The 19,594-nt window shown below is 35.7% G+C and overlaps 2 protein-coding genes across 2 annotated transcripts in view; one reads left to right on the top strand and one right to left on the bottom strand.

Annotated features, from left to right (window-relative positions):
* Positions 1-5,469: 5,469 nt before the first annotated feature.
* On the bottom strand, positions 5,470-19,572 carry LRRC17 (leucine rich repeat containing 17). The gene is made up of 5 exons (XM_039723714.1): positions 19,377-19,572; positions 15,231-15,361; positions 11,135-12,009; positions 7,570-7,725; positions 5,470-6,312 (listed from the first exon to the last, which is right to left on the bottom strand). Exons 3-5 carry the CDS (start codon positions 11,889-11,891, stop codon positions 5,909-5,911), a joined length of 1,317 nt encoding a protein of 438 aa, XP_039579648.1. The 5' UTR covers positions 11,892-12,009; positions 15,231-15,361; positions 19,377-19,572; the 3' UTR covers positions 5,470-5,908.
* The window catches only part of FBXL13 (F-box and leucine rich repeat protein 13), a 40,683-nt gene continuing 33,405 nt past the window's right edge, over positions 12,317-19,594 (top strand). Inside the window, 1 exon segment of the mRNA XM_039723723.1 lies at positions 12,317-12,430. Within this exon segment, the coding sequence (XP_039579657.1) occupies positions 12,317-12,430 (114 nt within the window).

Here is a 19,594-nt window from a genome sequence, read left to right as displayed (position 1 = left end):
AAATATTATGCAGAAGTGACATCCATGTGTGTTATGTTTGAATCTTTGAGGTTGCTGTTCTTTTCACTGGCCTAGCTTTAAAGTATCAGTAAATGCTACCTTGCTAGGAGCCCCCTGGGCCTTCTCCAAATGAACAGTCAGAGGTCTCAGCCTTACTAATAAGGAATGTGCTTCAATTCCTTAGCCATCCTTTTGGCCATTGTTGGCCTCTCTCCAGGGTGTCCATGTCTCACATGAACTGGGGAGCCCAGAACTGCACACAGTACTCCAGGTATGGCCTCACATGTGCTGAAGGAAAAAAATCACCTCTCTGGATTTCTTGGCAACACTCCTAATGCAGCCCAGGATACCACCCATCTTCTTTTGGCAAGGGCACATCACAGGCTCAGGTTCAGCCTGGTGTTTAGCAGGACCTCCAGGTCGTGTTCTGACAGCCTGTTTTCAAGATGGGCTGTCCCCAGTGTTCCAGGGCTTTGAGTTGTCCCTTCCCAGATGCCAGATTTTGCACTTCTTGAACTTCATGGGGTTCCTGTCAGCCCCTTTCTCCAGCCTGTCAAGGTCCCTCTGGATGGCAGCAAGACCCTCTGGTCTATCAGACTCTGCTCCCACTTTGGTGTCATCTGCACACTTGCTGAGAGTACACTCTGTCTCATTGTCCAGGTCATTAATGAAGATGTTAAACAGGACTTGCCCCAGTATTGACCCCTGGGCTATACTGTTAGTTACTGGCCTCCAACAAGAGGCTCACTGACAATAAAAAACAAACAAACAAAACCCATACCAAAAAACCACAACAACAAACAAGCTAAAAAACAAGCTAAACCCACCCCCCCCCAAAAAAAAACTAACCATGGTCTTAGATTAATGTGGTGTTCAGTACTTGATTCTATTCAAATCAAAGTCCATCTAGATGTAAAAAAGCATCTTAGTTCTTCCTGATTCTGTGCATGTAAGTACATGTGACTGAGGATTTGGAGGTTAATTCTCTTTGTGACAGGATTTTGCAATATTTTCAGGTCAGTAATATATTTCTCAATATGGTTGTATGCTCCACTGACCAGAGAAGTGGGCAGGAAAACTAAAAGCCTTTATGATCAGTGTGAGAGGTTTAGTCCTAGTGTGAAAGTGTGCTTGATTTGTTAGGAATCACCTGCATCCCAACTGTTACTCATCTATTTTATCATGAAGAGTCTGAAAACATCTTGGAAGAGTTTTCATGAGAATTAAAACTAGGCAAGATCCCAAACATTTTTGATTCCTGGCACAGTATTTCTAAGCAGGAGAATGTTACTGATTGACTCTTTTCTAGCCTACACTTTAACTGAATTCAAATGCATAAAAAAGAAAAGGAAAATGTTTTTGTTTTCAAAATAAAAAAGTGGTTTTTATGTTTTGAGACTATAATGCATTTATTATTTAATTAGATAATACATTATTGAAATAGTTGATGTAACCTATAGCAATTGGAGTGATTTCTTTTGCTTTAAAAAATGACTGTAGTTATGGGTGAGAACAATTTTGTTTCTAAATTGGTGATGAAAAACAAAAACTGGCTAAGAATAAAAAGTATTTTGGTCATGGTTTTGGCTTTTATATCACAGGATAAAATAACATTCTCAATGATACCAGCATGCAAATTGTTTAGTGACAGAATTTAATCCACTATCATCATGAATTTTGGGAGCTAATAAAGAAAGCAAGCCAAAATAAACTATACACAGCCACATCACCTCCTTTATAGGTGTTGTACTTAAAAACATCAAATCCTTCTATGATTGTTTTTCGTATGTATTTGGGTACAAAACTAAAATCATTGTAAGGTTTCTTGTGTCTTGAGCTAAAAAAAAGTAAAGAACAGTTGTGATAGAGTCACATCTTGTATACAAACAGCCTTCACTGTCACATTATTTAACTGAATCATATCTAGAGTTGATGATATCTGTTGGAGTATCAGTATGTTGACTGCCATCCATTTTCATTTATCTTACTAAATTCAATTGCTGTCTCTACAAATCTTGCATTTTCCATTTTTGTAGATAATTAATGTTTTCTGTAGGCTCAAAATCAAACATTTTGTCTATTTACATCTACTGAGTGCTACTTTAAACTAGTTGTGATGAATCATATATGAGAGTCTACAGGGGCTTTTAGAAAACATTGAATTTAAACCTGTTTCTTCTAGCTTGAAGATACACAATAGGTTTTTTAAAGCATGAAATGCATTTAAATCAGTATGCTGTTGATATTTAGAATAACTGCATATGTTTTTTGTTGAACCTTACTGGCTAGCTATATTTATAATATTGCCTACTTGTGCCGTTCTTTTTAAGTGGATGGTTTAGTGTTGCTGCAAAACTATCTATTTTCTTTTAGAGATTGAAAATCATATTGAGATTCTTTTCCTTTGACATTTTTTCTGCTGAGTTGAACTGTCTGTTCAATTATAGGCTACCTTTCCATTTGAAATTATCCGAGCTACAGCTCTGACATCATCTTTCCAAATAAATCCAAGATTACACAGATTTTGGCAACATGCCTTTATTGTTAATATTAAAAAGCAATTATTTTAACTGTGGGTTAGGTCTGTTCATCTGACTAAACATGTTTGTGGGATTTTCTTGATAAATTAATTATCTGCCATTTAAAAAAATTTGGTTTGTGTACTCTTTGCTTTGGCCTGTGTTGCATTCATTAAATAGTAGTCTTTGTCTAATATCTGCATGTGAATGTTAATATGATTCCAGCTCAGACTGTCTTTGGCAAATCAGTGTGTTACTGTGCCAGGGAATATGAGTGTGTGAGATGCATGGATTGCGGCTCAGCTGTTTGTGGTATTCCTCCACCTACTCATTGATCATGGAGAATCATTTGTCTTCCATGTGTGACTGGGAACTGCCTTTAAATGCTGCCATTAGTATTCATAGTGCAGGAGTTAAAATTTCCTCAGAAGCTTTTGAAGTGTTTTATTTCCAGTATTGACACACATAGCCATTTTTCCTGTATACTGTCGTGGAAAACATGGCACAAAATGATCTTTTCTGTGTTTCATGTGGCTGTATAGAGAGAGGGGCACTGCCTCTGTAGAGCACGGTAGTTCATCCTTTAAGGCAGCGCTCCTAGGACATGCACTGCATGTCAGGAAGACAAGCAAATGTCTTCATGCAATTGTATCATGCAATTATTTCCTGGCAATGGACAGAGAAAAAAGAGAAATCAAGAGAGAAGTTACTGAAAGAAGAAGAGACCTAAAGAGCTTATAAAAGAAGAGGAAGGCCCATGATTTTCTTTTAGACATGGAAACTCTTCTGGGACCTTTTTGATTAAACAGTACAAAACCAGAGATGTCAACAATAAATTGTGTTTTGTGGCTGTGGTGTTTGATGGAGGTTGTGCTTTACAGTACATTTTTGAGAAGCTCAGAGAAATAGCAATTAACCCTGTAATGCTGAAGTTTTTATCAATTGTTAGTAATTCCCCAATATGTATGTTTTTCAGATATATTATTGTATTTTTTTTTCAGATATATTATTCTATTATTTTTTTCTGCTGCCTCCTTCTGCACTACCTTCATAACTCCTGTATGCTTTTTCTGTTCATACAGTCTTTTCTCAAAGAATATGAGTCACTGTCAGGAGAGTACACTAACCTATATTATCCTTGCCCCTTGCTCCTATTTCTATTGTTTGTAGTTGCAATTTCTGCAATTATTGTTGTCTGTTCTGCCACATCCTCAGTGGGAGTGTCTCTTTTGGAATCCCCAGGGCCTTTGAACAAGAGCAATTAGACCACTGCATGTGGTCCTCAGTCTTATCCCACTCCTTTTTCAACTGGTACTTTTTGCTGACCTGAGAGATCAAAGACATCTCACACAGATTTTGCCTTATATTTTTCTTTTGTCTTAAATTGTTCTTCAGGATTGTCTTTTCTACCCAGACTTACCCTGCCTTAAGCTAGTATTTTTTTCCCAGCACTGACTCTTTGCAGAAATTAATGGAACATGGTCTATAACTGCATATTTTCCTACTCAGATTTTCACTATTGGCTGTGCTGCCAATAACAGATGTTCTGTTGTGGTTTCATTGCCTGTCCTTTTCAATCATACCCAGTGGTTCTGTATTGAGATAATTCCCCAGAATTTGAGAGGAGGAGGACAACATTACTTAATACTTGCTACTATTTGTGGCAGACTTTTTTTTTTTACACTTTCAGCACTTTTAAGTTTCCAGAATATGCCCTATTTAGTGAACGTTACTGGCAAATGGGATTTTCCTCTCTGTTCTGTCTTATCAGGATTAACCTTTAACAGTGAAGATAATGCTTAAGATATTTCCAGGAACAGGAATGAGTCAGATACTGTTGTGTTTTTGCTATAAAGATTTTGAAGGATATTGTGGAAGAAATGCCTAAATTACCCACTTTGTCAGCAAAGCACCATTAAATATATTAATATCTGAATAATGAAGGATATAAAGGAATGCAAATAATAATGGGTTGTGTTTGCTTTGAGATTCTTTGGCATTCCTACCACCCTTAACATCTCCTGATTTTTTCCTTTATGTTGCTGTTTTATTTCATGTTAGCACTAAAGCACTGAATGCTTTGCCTTGTAGAACAAAATAAGCTGCCTTTGGGACTCGTGGCTAAAGCACCAGAGGAATGCACAAACACCATAATTGTCTCCAGATCTTTAAAGGAGGAGAGTTTCTCCATGGAGTCTCCCAGAACTTCTTCCATGATAGTCAAGAGAAATTTAAATTTTTGCCCTGAATTTCTACTCTGCACATACGCATTTCTTAGTGATCTAAGTATATTATGTAGCAAAGAATTTTGTCTTTAGAGATCTCATCCATTTAGCTGAGGCATTTTTACTGCCCTGTTACTGTAGTGTTAGAATGGTCACAGGTTTTAATCAATGCGTATTCACATAGATAGTTGTTTGACAAGGAGGTGCTGTAACGTACATCTTACAAATGATCTGAGAGAAGTGTGAACTTAGAGAATGTCCCACACTTCTCAGCTTTCAAAAGCACTTACCTTAAGTTTGGGAGGGCACTGATATGCTGGATGCAGACCACAGCATCCTTCACGTGATCTTCTTCACCTAGAAGTGATGGCATGTAATCTGTGTCAAATTGAAAGAACAATAACCTAAAATTCTTCCTAGAAAGATTTCAGCTCTGCTTGCCTCAAAAACCAAACAAGGCAATTATGAGCATGTGGAGCTGGATCTTGGAACCAACCATGTCTTGGCTACTTATCATTTCAAGGCACCTCAGGTATGGAAGAGGCAGAGGCTGAGTTATTCATTCAAGACTGAGGAGGAATACTGGTAAATCAGCAAGTGAAACCCACCTTCTGTGTTTGAATCCTACTTAGCATAACAACTGTCATTCCTCTTTTTCTGGAATTGTATTTTAGGTTAGTCTTAAGTTTGGTTTTTTGGTCTACAATAAAACAACATGAAGTCGATATAAAAATCTTAGAAACATTTTCTGGGAATATTTCAGGAAACTGATAGATACAAAGAACTGTCAATACATTCAAGAAAAGTGGGTCTTGGTCACAATCCTGCAGCTATTTCAGTGTGAACACATAACTGTGTTCACATAAAGACAGCTTCTTCCCACCATATTATGTACATTTGTGTCTATCGATTTTTACTGCATAATTTCAAACATTTGCCAAAATATTTCACAAGAGTGTCCAGAACAAATTGTCCAAAACAATTACTAGATGAAGGATGCTGTCGAACTAATGTCATTCTGTAGTTATTATTGGCAATATACAGACATTTTTGTAGGCAGATAGTCCTACAAACCAACAGAATGATTAGAACAGATGTAAACAGCATGTTTTTCCTTCTCAAAGTATCAGATATTTAAATCTCCTAAGGGAAAGAGTCCCCTTATTAGCCTATCACGGTGACAATTACACCATGCTTCTTTACTGTCTGAACTGTTTGCTCTTTGTGTCGTTCCCATTCCTCATCATCTTTGTCCAGATCAAAAGTTTCTGGATAAACAGGAAGCTTGTCTTTTGGGCATTCCTCATAATAACTTCGAACATATTTTCCAACAGACCATCCTTTGTATTCCTCAGGCATTTTGCATTCTAGGCCATTGTAGTGAACATTGTAATGATGCTTCAGCCAGTAGAAAAGATAATGTATGTTGTAATCACATCTCCAAGGATTTTCTCTCAGCCACAGTATTTTCAGAAAGTAAAGATCTTCCAGTACTCCATATTCCAAATTCTGCAAGCTGTTGTTTGATAGATCCAGCTCCTCTAAGTTATTGAGGCCTGCAAAAGCAGCTAATCAGTAGAAAAATGGTTATTGGTACCTTATAAAGTTAACTTAGGAAAAAAACATTAGTATCTGTGACAGGAAAAATATGCATATCTAGGAGAGGAAAACCATTTTTATAACTTTACAGATACTGGTTTTTTGGGTTTTTTTGGGTTGTTTTTTTTTTTTGGCTAAAGGCTATAAAAGGATTTCTCAAACACTGAATTTTAAAATATGGCACGTGCCTTCAGAAGTGGGAAATATTAGGTGTTGCACTGCTGGTAAAGCTATAAAACACTTCATGAGTCTGCCTGAGTGTAGAATAGAGACAGTGGAGGTGGACGAATTGCTGATTTGCTGATTGAATGCTATTGTTATTGTCATGATACAGAAGTACAAATATGGAAACTTATTATTAGACAATGTGCAGGGTCAGAGGTTTGTGTGTATATAGGTATTTGTGTGCATGTGTACAACCTTCAAATTAATGTTTTAAGATTTGGAATGGAGTAAACATGGAGCTTCATAATAATGCTTGTGAGTTACATTTCAGAGAGCAGTTCATACTTTTTGCAAGGATACTGTTTCATTTAATAGCAGAAGTATTAATTTAAATAAATCAACTATGTCATGTTAAACCTCACAAATACCACTTTACTGACAGTAACACTTTCTGGTGCTGTTTAATTGCCAGTATGGTACTAGATAAGGGCCTTTTTGCTTGATACATTTTCTTTCTCTTTCACTCAGTTTATCTCTGCTATCGTAATTAAATCCAAATGAATATAAGCTGTAAGCAAATTGCCTATAAGGGCACTTGAGTTCTAATAAAATATAACTTAAAAGCAATTCCATGTAGTGATTTTTAACCAAAAAGTGTTTAATTCCTTAGGTTTGTCTGTTATTTTATTGTATGATATAATTGAAAAGTGGCCTCCTTATATGTAATGTTTCCTTAGATGTAGCAAAGATATTTTAAAAATCATTGAACTGCTTAGCATTTTGGAAAACTGTTAGCCTTCAGGTTCCAGAATTACCTTTTTCACTTGGTTAGTTTAGTATTACAAAAGGGCAACTGAAATGTGTTTCTCTATTGATTTTCATGATGAATATATTTCAGTGCAAACCTTTACTCTATGAATTGAAAGGTACAACAGGTAAAATCTGCACCAGCTTCTAGATTTTTAAATCCTTCGCCTCCACCCCCCCCAGTTTATATCTGATAGAGACAGTATATAAGAAAAGAGAAATAATTTTAAACGAGTATGTAAAATTATTCTTACCAGGATCAATGTATGCTATTCCATTACTGTTTAGATTTAATATCTTCAGTTCACTGACATCTTCAAACTCCTTGGCTCGTAACTGTCGAATTTTGTTGTTGGACAAATCAAGTTTAGCTATATCTGGAGGTATGTTACCTGGAACTTTCTTTAAATCTTAAAAAATGAAAAAGACATAACTTGTATCAGCTTTAGATTATTCTTACTGCCTAGGTATTACAGTTGCATGCCAGACACAGTATTGTCAGTCTAACATTTTTCTTGTTTTCTTTCACTTTTATCCCCTCTTCTAGTGCCAGCATATTTTTTCAGCTTCTGAATTACATCCTTTCCTTACTTGCACCTTTACACTTCATGTGAAAATTGTTCTTTTCATTAGTGCTTATAGTAAAACCTCAGTGGTTTGTATTTTTATTTTAGTAGAACTAGACCATTCACATAGGTATAGGGTAAGTAGTAAAGATACTATACTCATGTAAAAAATGTGTGTGAAGGGCTTGATTGCTTAAAGAAAAGAAACCAGAGTAACTATATAAAACACCACTAAGGCAGCAGAGTGGCATTTAGTCTGCTTCTCTCTTCTACTTCTGTAACTGGAGTTTCCAAAGTAGCCGAGGACCTCTCAATCATCGGTGTCCATATCCTTACAATGTTCCATGCAAAGAACTCCAGAAAGAGCAGCTCCTACTCCAGTAGTAAGGGCCCATGCTTGAGAAGTGCAGACTGTGGTTTGAACCCTCTCAGGGTAATGTTAACAAACCTAATCTCCAGGATTATTATATTTGCTCAATGAGAGTTCTAATCCTGCGCTGTCATAACAAGAAAATGAGCAGTGTCTCTTGTTTGACCGTCTTTAAATGCATGCAAGTATTTTCTGGACTCTGTGTGGTCACTGCACTTCTGAAGTTCTGAAGATATCTAATGAATCAGGTATTTTTGAGACTAAAGCAACATACCAGAGTCTTCCTGCCTTATATCTGAGTATAAGCAGAGATTTGGTATTATAAATACATAAATATTATAACTACTCCAGCCTGCTGTGGTTAGATTGCTTCCTGCTTCTGCAGATGTCAAAGTTTCAGGGCCTATTTATCACCAAATGAATGCAAATAATGCTTGAATTTAGAGGCTTGGAGAGTTTAGCAGTACTAGAAAGCAGATTTGTTTTTCAACTGTCCTTGAAAATACAAGTTCTTTGTAGAAATGCAGACAAATTGCTTTTTGCTTTTGCTTCCATATTTTTTTGCCAAACAGAATCAAGGGCATAGAGTATTTCATTCTGGAGTATCACAAGATCTGGCATATCACTGGTCTGATGAGATATAAGCAAATTATTAAAAAAAAAAAAGAGAACAGACACATGGATAAATGTATTTTTAAGATGTTTCTTTCATGAGCTTTCTGACATAAACTGAAAGCTCCTGACCTGTTGTCATACCTCTTTAGACATACTCAGTAGTGGCAGAGTGAGTGCTTGTCATTCCATTCCTTCCATTGTAAAGGAATAATGGATTGCAGATTTTCATGTCATCTTACTGGTTTGGCCACTGATGCACTATTTTTTTCTATTCTGAATTCTTGTCCATATAGATTTAGAGAAATGTTTGTGTTTTTCCTGGATTTTCTGATGAAAATTCCAGTGAAATTGTGCATCTGCTGTACAATATTCATCTACAAAGACAGTAAGTACAATGCTTTCATCAAAGATTGCCATATGTTCAGAAATACCAAATATCCATGGGATATCTGCATCCAGCTGTCAAACATATGCACAGTAGATCTAGTACTTCCAAAAAAGTATTGAAACATACTCAGTGTGTCCATGCTAGGCATGCAGGAAGTTCTGGATTGACATACTCAGTTCTTGACCTGAAGGAGGGAGTCCCTGTACCTTTTAATACTCTTGGGTAGAGGTTGAAATAACTTTATTCCTCCATTATTAATATTAAAGGCAATAAACCATGTTTTCAAATACCGTAAACCTCTTTGAAACTCCCATGAAGACCAGATCACATTGAATGTTTCTATGAACTTAGAGAAAAAAGTAAATTTTTTTTCCCCAGAAGTTTTTTGGGTATATTTGTGTATTCAGCTCATCTCTTTGATACCACTAAGAGGGGAGAGCTGTAAAGTCAGTCTTTGCTTATATTAGGATTATTATTTATGCCAGGGCTTTGTTCAATAAGAGTTTACTGAATAGTAAGAGTGATATAATTAAGATCTATGAAGGATAATTAAGATCATAACCTATAATCTAATAATTACAATCTTATCTAAAAGGAAAGGTAAGATAGATGAATATGAAATAATTATAAAAGCAGCATAAATCATTAATTAAAAGATGTAGTGGCTGCATGGTAAAAGAAAGAGAAAATTGAGCCAGAGGGACAAGAAAAGAATTTGCAGGGTGAAAAAAAGTAAAGAATACAGACCATTTTTATGGCAATATACAGACATCTGTATGTATTCTACATATATAGTAGATAAAATGTAATCAAATACTGAAATCATGAATCCTTGCTATTTAGGTATTATCTTCTTATGCTAAATTCTGAGCTTTTCTCTGGCATAAAGGTGCAAGAGTAAGGATTTTACATAAAATCAAGTCACTTTTAAAGCAGATAGAAGTTCAGCTGAATAAAACATTCAGGCTGAGCTCTGGTAAAATTGGGAAAAAGGTCTCACAATGTTGGCTGCTTCAAGCAATGATTCTTTTTTCAGAATTGTTATGTTAAAGAATTATTCTCCTCTGAATTGTTTTTTTGTTTGCTTTGTTTTGTCATGGGATAAAATATGGGAAATATAAAGGACAAATAAATGTGCATTTTCATGTTGATATGTACCCCATCTGGTTTACCCTTAGGGCTTAACTGTGGCTCTTAGGGGCCTGAGAAAGATTTAGAGATGGAATTGATCCAAGTGTCTGAAAAAACATTTCTTGAAGTCCCTTCAACTTTGAATTGTTTGCTGGGTGCTGGGAAGAAGAACACAGAGGAGGTATTTCTTTATGAACAAAAACATACAATTTTTTTCCCTTAGCAGAAGAAATCTTGTGCAGCAAATGTGAGGATGCAAAGCCTTTCCTTTGCAATGAGGTTCCTCTGGGCATTGAAAACACAGCTGGCTGCTCCAGTTCTGCTTCACAGGTCACTTCTGTTATTGCTATCTTTGTGTTTGTACAATGGAAGAAAGAAAAGACACTCTGCTTGTCTGTATCAGTTCAACAGTTTCAGCAGAGCTGTAATTTGACTGATTAGTATGTTTATAATTGTACAATCAGACTAGTAACTTAAGTAATATGCTTAGTTTTATTCCTGTTGATTTCTGTTAGATACATTACAGCACTAAGGAATATCTGTGGAATTTGGGCTGCAGAGCAGAGGAAAAATGCAGGAAGAATTCCTACTTATTGCTGATAGTTACAAGAGAAAAACAATAAACAATTTAAGTAAAGCGAGTACTATACTAAGTTCATTTGCAGTAAATAATGTGTGAATACATGTAGAAAGGATTAAATAAATAGAATATTAAAATCTTTCATTCAGTTATAACGACAGATACAAACCTTTTCTTCTGCAGTTCAGTGTTGTCACAGGAAACACATACATGTGGCACAAAGAGGAATCAAATTCTGGTTTGGCAGGTTCAGGCTTCTCCCGTTTTATGTTTTTGGGATCCTGCCTGTCCTCTTCACTACATAGCTGATCTGCTTTTACCTGCTTTAACTTCTGATTTTTCAGTTCTATTGGGTGCACACATTTGGCATAATTTCCCAAATTCCTGTTTGTTGGAACCTGTAGCATTGTAACAAGAGTTTCTAGTTCACAGCTGCAATGCCAGGGATTGTCGTAGAGACGTAGGTAGTTTAGACTGGGTGTATAAATAAAAATCTCCTCAGATAAAATCTTAATTTGGTTATGCTGAAGTAAGAGTGTGGTAAGTTTATCCAAACCATAAAAAGCCTCGCTCTCAATTTTTGATATGTCATTCTGTTGTAAATCCAGACTTTTCAGCACTTTATACTTAGAAAACATATTATTCTTTAATTTACGAATTCTGTTTCTTGCTAGCAGCATGTGTTTTATATCCTCTGGCCAATCAGGTGCCACGAAAACCAATTTTCTTTCCTGACAGTCTAAGTATTTCTCATGAAGATAAGTGTAAATATCACATGTTAGGTCTCGGGCATTGCGCTTAACAGTGCTAGATGCTCTCCTTAAGATGTTTTCCCTTTCATTGTTTCTCAAACTCCTATTCCTTGTCCTCCTACAGTCAGATGCATTACAAAGAAGAAGTAGTAATATAATAGTAACTACTTGCATCCTGTCATTCAGCTGGCCCCAGTTCTTTTCTGTGACAGCTGGAACACTTGAAATTTTTTGATATTCCGAATCAGTGTCGTACAGATCTGGGGAGGCACAGCTGGGGTATGTGGGATCCCTGTGTTGGAAGAAAAGTAAAACATTAGAACAGATGGAATGGGCATTTCCATTGAGGACTGTATATAATATGCAGTCAAGTACTCAATCATCACACTACTTGGAACTTCACAAATACTTTGAAGATTTAATGTCCTGTCTCTTTTTGTTTGTTAGTTTTTACTGACTCTGGTCTACTGTTTTTCATTATGATTAAGCATGGGAAACTATATGGACCAATTTCTCACTGAGCTTTGTTAGGAGATTCTCATGCGTTCAGGAAAACAGCATCAGGGTGGACCATTTTGTATTTGAGTTAATCTTGGAAGATGAGCTCAAACGAGGAGTTTGAAGTTTCCAACACTTCCCGGAAGATGAGCTCAAACGAGGAGTTTGAAGCTGGTCTTTTCCGACTTCCTGAGTGTTGGAAACAACTGGAACATGTACAGAGCCAGACCAGGGAAAGCCATCCAGTGCCCATCAGACTGCCAGTTTTAGGTTGTGCTCAAGGGTAGGCTTGTTTTCAAGTCATTTTCTTAGGATTGTTTACCCCAATTTTTGGGGTTTTGTGCTTTCATCACAGTGAAAGCACACTGTGTGATCTGCTGTGACCATGGTTCAGGTCATTGGCCCAGATAGATTGAACCTGTATGAGGAATTCTTACATTTATGTCATACACTGAGGATTTGAACTGTTCACCTTTGATATGATAGTTTTTTGTCTTGCTTGGGTTTGTTGGTTTTTTGGGGTTTTTTTTGGTTGTTTGGTTTCTTTGGTTTTTTGTTTGGGTTTGGAGTTTGTTGTTTCATTTTGGGTGTTATAGGTGAATTAAAAATTTTGCAAGACTTAAATATCTGTGAATGCCAGGGATTAAATATAAGAATTACAAAATCTTTCTACAAACTCTAATTTATACCAAGATGAAAGATTTTTTTTCAATTGCTGTGGCTATTTGGGTTACAAATCTTCCTGATAAAAAGTAGACTTGTGTTCTTGAGTACTTTGAAAGTGGAGTTTAGTAGGATTCAGAGATAATCTGTGAAGTTCTCACTGGTTTTCTACACTACCAGGGCAAAATTATATATTCAGTCTCAATTAATTTCTACAAACAGGCTTTAAAACTTCACCAGTCTGGGAGAAGGGTTTTGTTGTTATTATAAGCTTGGAGTTGTCAACAACAATACGTTTTAATCCTGTATTGTTTACGACTTCCTTTATTCCTTCAGTAGCCACTTGGGCTTTAAAAATGTCGAACTAAATTTCTTGATATTTTTAAGAGCTTTAATTTGAAACGTGTCTAAGAATACAATCACCATTGTGTATTTGTCCATTTTTTCTCAGCTTAACATTTTTAATTTTATCTTGCTTCCATTAATTTTCTCTAATGTTTTTTCATTGCTCTTCCTTGATGAAAAAACAATGTTTGACTTTGCTTTAATTAATCATTTTTTAGAAAAGGCAATGTTATAGGCAAATTTTTCTTATAATAAATCAGTCTAAGAATAACATTAATATTTTGTTCAGAAATTACTTTTCTTAATATATTAATGTATTTATAGGATATAAATTACATTACTAGTGTTAAGTAGATATTTAAAAATAAATAAATAAAAATAAATAAATAGAATAAAAATTTATAAAATAAATCAATAAATAATTATCATTTGTAGTCACTTTTTAGTGAAGTGTATATCCAGTGGTCTAGCCCAGAAACACCAGTATTTATACACAAGCTTTTGAAAATTACCATAGGTAAAATACAACTTAAGAATTTCAAACAAATATGGTTTAGGATAGTCAAGTTAGTGATGCAAGGGCTGCTTTTCTCCCCTTATCCATAGAACTAGTAATTTCATAATAGAAAATTATCAAATTAGTGAGGAATGCTTTGCCCTTGATAGACTCATGCTGGCTTTTCAGTGTCACTTTTTCATCCTTCGTGTGCTTGGACAGGGTTTCATGGAGGATTTGCTACATAACCTTCCCAGGGACTCAAGTGGAGCTGACTGGCCTGTAGATTCTTGGACCTTCTTCCATTTCCTGAAAATGGAAGTGACATTTCTTATCTTCCAGTCATTAGGAATCTCCTCTGACTGTCATGACCTTTCAAAAATGAGCGAGGCCTCTCAATGACAAGAGACAGCTTTCTTCCTCTTGGATGCACTCTGTCTCATCCCATTTCCTCAGGTGCTCCCTGACATTAGCTTCTTCTACGATGGATATTGCTTCACTCTCACAGACTCTGCTCACAGGCTCCAGCCAGGCACCTGAGAAGCCTTCAGACAGGCCTTAGCTGTAAAAACCGAGGCTAAAAAGTAATGGAGTAGCTTGTCCTTGAAGATTAACCCGTTCTCCTGGGCTCCTTTGCCCTCCAGGGCTGTCTACTGTGAGGTCCTGTTAAACAGATCCCTAAACTAGCAAAAATCTGCTAACAAGTTCAGGGTTTTTTCTTCTACAGTTTGTCCAATTTTCTTCTATTTGGATTTTGAACTTCCCATTTTCTCATTTCTGTGGCTGCAGTAACCAAAGCCATTCAACTTTATTCAAGCTGACATTCATTCAAGCTTGCATTCCTTCACCTGTTGAAGAACACATTCCCTAGACCACTTGTCAGCCAGCTGGATCAGGAGATTGTCTTCAGCATACTCTAGAAGTGTCCTGGATTGTTCATGCCCAGCCATATTTTCTGGCAGCATATAGCAGTGGGTAAAGTCTCTCATGAGTATCCAGGACAGGCAAGAGTAAAGCTTCCTTCAGCTGCCCAAAGGTTTCATCCACCATCTCATCTTGATCAAGCAGATCAAGCAGTCTGCAGCAGATCCCTACCCCAATATAATGCTCATAGTTCTAGCTTCTAATCATTACAAATAAGTTCATAGTTGACTTGTCACTCATTTCAATGCAAAGCTCAGGCTTGATTTTGCATAGAGTGCAGCTTTCTGGGCTGTCATTCCTAAATATTCTGGAACCTTTCATTGCACCCCTTCAATTGCATGTGCTATCTCTCTGCACCTCTGGAGTCCCAGTGAAATCACAGCTCTGTACCTGTGCATGGACTTCAGTCCCTGCTGGTTGATTCCCAAGCTACAAGACTTTGTGTTCAGACACTTAAATAGATGCCTTTGTGCTGCTTTTGCATGGAAGGTTTCAGAGATTTTCCTCATCACTATTTCGCCCAGCTTTCTAACCACTCCCTCTGCCTTCACTGCATTCCATGTTGTGGTTATCTTCCATCTACATACCTGTTTTTACTGATATATCTCCTCTCTCAAATCCTTTCTTGCAGAGATAGATTTCAAAAGCACAAACTTTCCTCTTTAGGATTGGCTGGTATTGAATTTCCAGTTATCTGGATGGTCCTTTTGCCTGATAACTGAAATAGGGAAAAGGTGATCACAACATGGAAAAAGACACAGGCTCAACTATTACATTTTCATTTACAAGTACTCATTTTTTGCCTTTGCATTAAATTGACATTTATTGTGAAACATTTATCATACTAGGAGATTTGTTCCCTTTATATAAGAATGGAACAATATGAGTAGTACCTGTTCTGCAGGCCAAGAAAATATGGAAGCCTTATAATTACTCAAGTTTAATGTTCCACCTAGAAAGTAGAACTAAACAGGAAACATTGTGTAAATTATATTCTATTACATTATATTACTGGTTAGAGAAATATACCAGAGTTCATGGAGAAAATTAACCAATGGTTTTAGATACCATTTAGTAATCTGGGTTTAGCAAAATGTGTTAACATGTGCTAACCTTCAATCATGTGATAAGTCTCTTGTGCTCTGTAGGTCTGCAGAGTGTAGGTATCCTTTAAAATGATAAAATGACCATACTTCAAGTTAGGAACAGTAGCATCACATGTCTCAGTATTCTACTTTGAGGTTTCCAAAGAAAATGGCTGAGATGTACAGAAATTGTTATGATGATTTAAAGATACTCAGATTTTTTTCCCTTATACATATACATACAAATATAATTATAATAAACTTCTGGGTATTTTTTTATTATTCAGCCAGTTTAAGTCTATTTAAATCTGTTGTATAGACATAGTACTTATTGAACTCTAAGACTATTGACAAGGTAATTAAAAATAAATATGAAACTGTGTTTGTTTTAATCTTACAGAAAATTTAGAGGCATGTGTAATAAAAATACTCTTTTTTGAGTTATTTGTAGGATTCTGTCTGCTATACAAAATGAAACAAGTGCCCCACAGATTTAATTTATATAGCAGTTCTTTTATCTTTTTAGTATATCTAAAAATATATGCTAGATTCTCTTATGTATTGCATAGTTTCACAAAACTTTTAAAAGAAAATGATATCCAGAAATTTCATGTGCATGTCCAGTTCCTCATGATGATGTAAGAAGTTTGGAAGTTAGATATGTTGTTAAAAATTGATCCTCAAGAGAGGATTGTGGGTAGGTGCACTGTTTGAGCCAAGGCCTTGTGTGACAACTGCAAAAGAAAGAGTTATTCCAATCTGATATTTGGAAGTTCAGTGAGCTGAAGTTAGAGGAATTAACAGTCTTTAAAAAGTCTGCCTTTCCTGTTTCAGAGGTATCCCTAGAGACTCAAGGTCTGCCTGGCAGGTAGAATTGCTGGATTAAAAGCTGCCATGGAAGAAATGAGGTGAGCTGTTCACAAGAGCAGTCATCACAAAGATGTATATGGATTTGAAAAATAGCTGTACACTGTTCCTCTTTGCTGTGAGGAAAACAAATGTATGTCTTTCAACAACACCCCCATGACGTTCAGAAACATGTTTTTCTTTGGCGTTTGCATAATACATTTAAACTTTTGTTTTTCTTAGTCTGAAATGCCATATACTCACATAACTAACATTTGTTTTGGCAAAGTTTTGCATTAGTGTCTCCAATTCTACCACTCATCTTATCAGTATTACTTTTATTATAATCTGTGTTTTTTCCATGTTGGCTGATATTTTGTCTTTTTAGATTTCCATATATTTATACTGAAGTTTGGAACATAATTTTTTTGAAGTGTAAATAGCAAATAAAAACTCTCCACTGACAAAAGACCTTTTGCAGTTATCTTGTACCTTGTAATATGAAATTTTCCAGTCACACATTTTGTTTCTGATTTAAAACCATAAGATTACACTCTTTGTATTGATAATTTTTAGACAAAAAACAAAACTCATTGTTTCTGAGATTATGGGGCTGTACAAAAAGCTGCTGTCTTGTGAAGAATTTGATAGCAGACAGATTTTGTGAACATTTCACATGGCAATCCTAAAAGCATTAGCTCAGCACAGGTTCTGTGTACTATGGTAACTAACACAAAGTGCTTAGAGGTGGCAGTATTGCATTTCATAATGCTGCATGTGAAGTTTGCTGTGGTGTATCAGACATCCTTTATTGCAACAAGGAGCTAGTGAAGTGTAGGGGTCATTTTTTATTCTCTCATTCTATTCCATACAAACATTTTATCCTCCATACTGCACAACAGAGATACCCAGTTAAAATTTCTCTCTGAAAACTTCTGTCAGATATGGTAAACATGAACACTGTCCATCAGAAATAAATGTCAGAAGGTGAGTTTGCCAGATTGCTTTAAAACAATGATCCTGAGACTGCAAATGTCAAAATTAATTGAAAAACCAGTATGACAGAATTCCTGCAGAATTTAGGTGTAACACAACACAAGGATTTTTGGTAGTCTCTGTGCTCCTTGAGTTTAAGGAAGATGTCACTTTAAAAATGGAAAAAGAAGGCACATGTTAAAATTCTCAGATCATTAAAAATTGGTCATATGACCAGTAAAGGAAATCAGTATATCTCTTTGAAATTATTGTGAGGTTTTGATCACAGTCTTCAAAATGCAGTAAGAAAGGCTTACCTTTAATCTTAAATTGTATCTTAAATTATGCACCCTTGCAGCAACATATACATTGAAAAGACTCAGAGCTACCAGAGTGTTTATCCCAGTCTCTCAATTTATTGTCTGTTTTATCAGATATATTTGGAAGTATACTTCTCCAAGTTTTATTTTTCCCCACTCATTTCTGTGGGATATCACACTAAAATGCAAAATAGCTCAGCCTTCTATGAAGAAGGATGCTTTAACTTTTGTACTTATTATGAATTTAACTTTTCCATTTAAAAAAAAGGCACCACAAATAACACATGCCTTTATATTCTAATATCTCATCCTAAGGCACATTGTTGGGGTTTTTTCCATGAAAAGTAATCTTATGTTTACTTTCTTAATATTTTCGTATTTTTTTACAAGGGCATTCTTTTTACACTTCCTCTTTGAATTTGTGTTCAGTATGTATTGAAAGCATAAAATAAATTCCAAAAGTAAAGTCAATTCCCACTCTACATTGAAAGCATAAAGTCAATTCCAAAAGTCATTATGCCACTCCTTAAGCAGTCAGCTCCTCAGTGGGAGTTCCCATCTTCTTCAAAATGCCTAATATTGCTGACTTGCAGAACTGCATGACTACAACTAAATGTCTACCAGAGCAGAAGGTCTAATTCTAGGTTTTGATTTTCTGCTTTCATTTGTGGTGCTTGTGGTAATTGTTATTTTTTCCAGTTAGAAATGTCATTCAGTCATATGAATAGTTTTTAGTATGATATAAATTTGCAGCTGGAAATTTAAGTCATTTCAGAGTATAGATTCTCGATTTTACAGAGTGCTGTTGGTTAACATTTTGCACTTAGACAATTTGCTTTCTCTTAACTAATGTTTAGTATAAAGGAATGTTTTCCAAAAACACTGATCAAAACCTAAAATTACATGACTCACTTTTGTAACTCTTTCAGTTTTTCAGATTCTTTTAATAGTACTCTTCTAAATAATTATACTACTTGAGAAGTTTAAACTACACATTTCTGCTTTTAATATCTTTTGATAGAGATCTGGTTTTCATTTCCAGCAGGCACTGCTTGTAAAATCAATTGCAAAAGCAGTCCAACAAACTTACACTGAAAAATCATACTTGCAAAGTATGCACAAAGAAGTTCCAATTAGTTTAAAAAGTATGCTTTTGCAGTTGCTTAAGATAATTTTACAATGTTGCTGGTTTCATATGGTGAAATATCTTGCATGATAGTGCTATTCCCCACTAATGTGCAATACAAGAGCAGAGAAAAAACTGCAGCAGAAAAAATGGGCTTTCAAACTTCAGCAAGTAGATAATTCTATTTCATATTGAACATCTTTACAGTAATTTTCAGAAAACTTTTAACTATGACATTTCATGTACTTTTGATTCTGTATCATGCCCTTGTAACAAATTACTCTATTGGTTTTTGTGGGTTTTTTTTTGCAAAGCTTCCCCAGTTTACAGTAAATGAGTCTGGCTCACTGCAGAAAATTCACAGACAAAGGTTTACCATACCTGGACTCTTGAAAAGGCTGTCACAAGATCATCTGTTTGGAAATTCCAGGTTGCACTCAGGTTTGTAGTTCACGTCTTTCTTTCATAATGTGAAGCAGAGGATCCTTTATATGACTGGCAGCATCCTGCATTCATGGTATACTGAGGTTGAGCAAGCACTGCAGCAGCCTTCCAGGGTTTTGAATTACATGACTACAGCTGTTTAAGTTTTACTGAGG

The sequence above is a fragment of the Passer montanus genome, unplaced genomic scaffold, assembly GCF_014805655.1.
Source record: "Passer montanus isolate IOZ18808 unplaced genomic scaffold, ASM1480565v1 scaffold50, whole genome shotgun sequence".
NCBI lineage: Eukaryota > Metazoa > Chordata > Aves > Passeriformes > Passeridae > Passer > Passer montanus.
The sequence above is the reverse complement of the archived record's forward strand: the minus strand, read 5'-3'. Positions and strand labels throughout refer to the sequence as shown.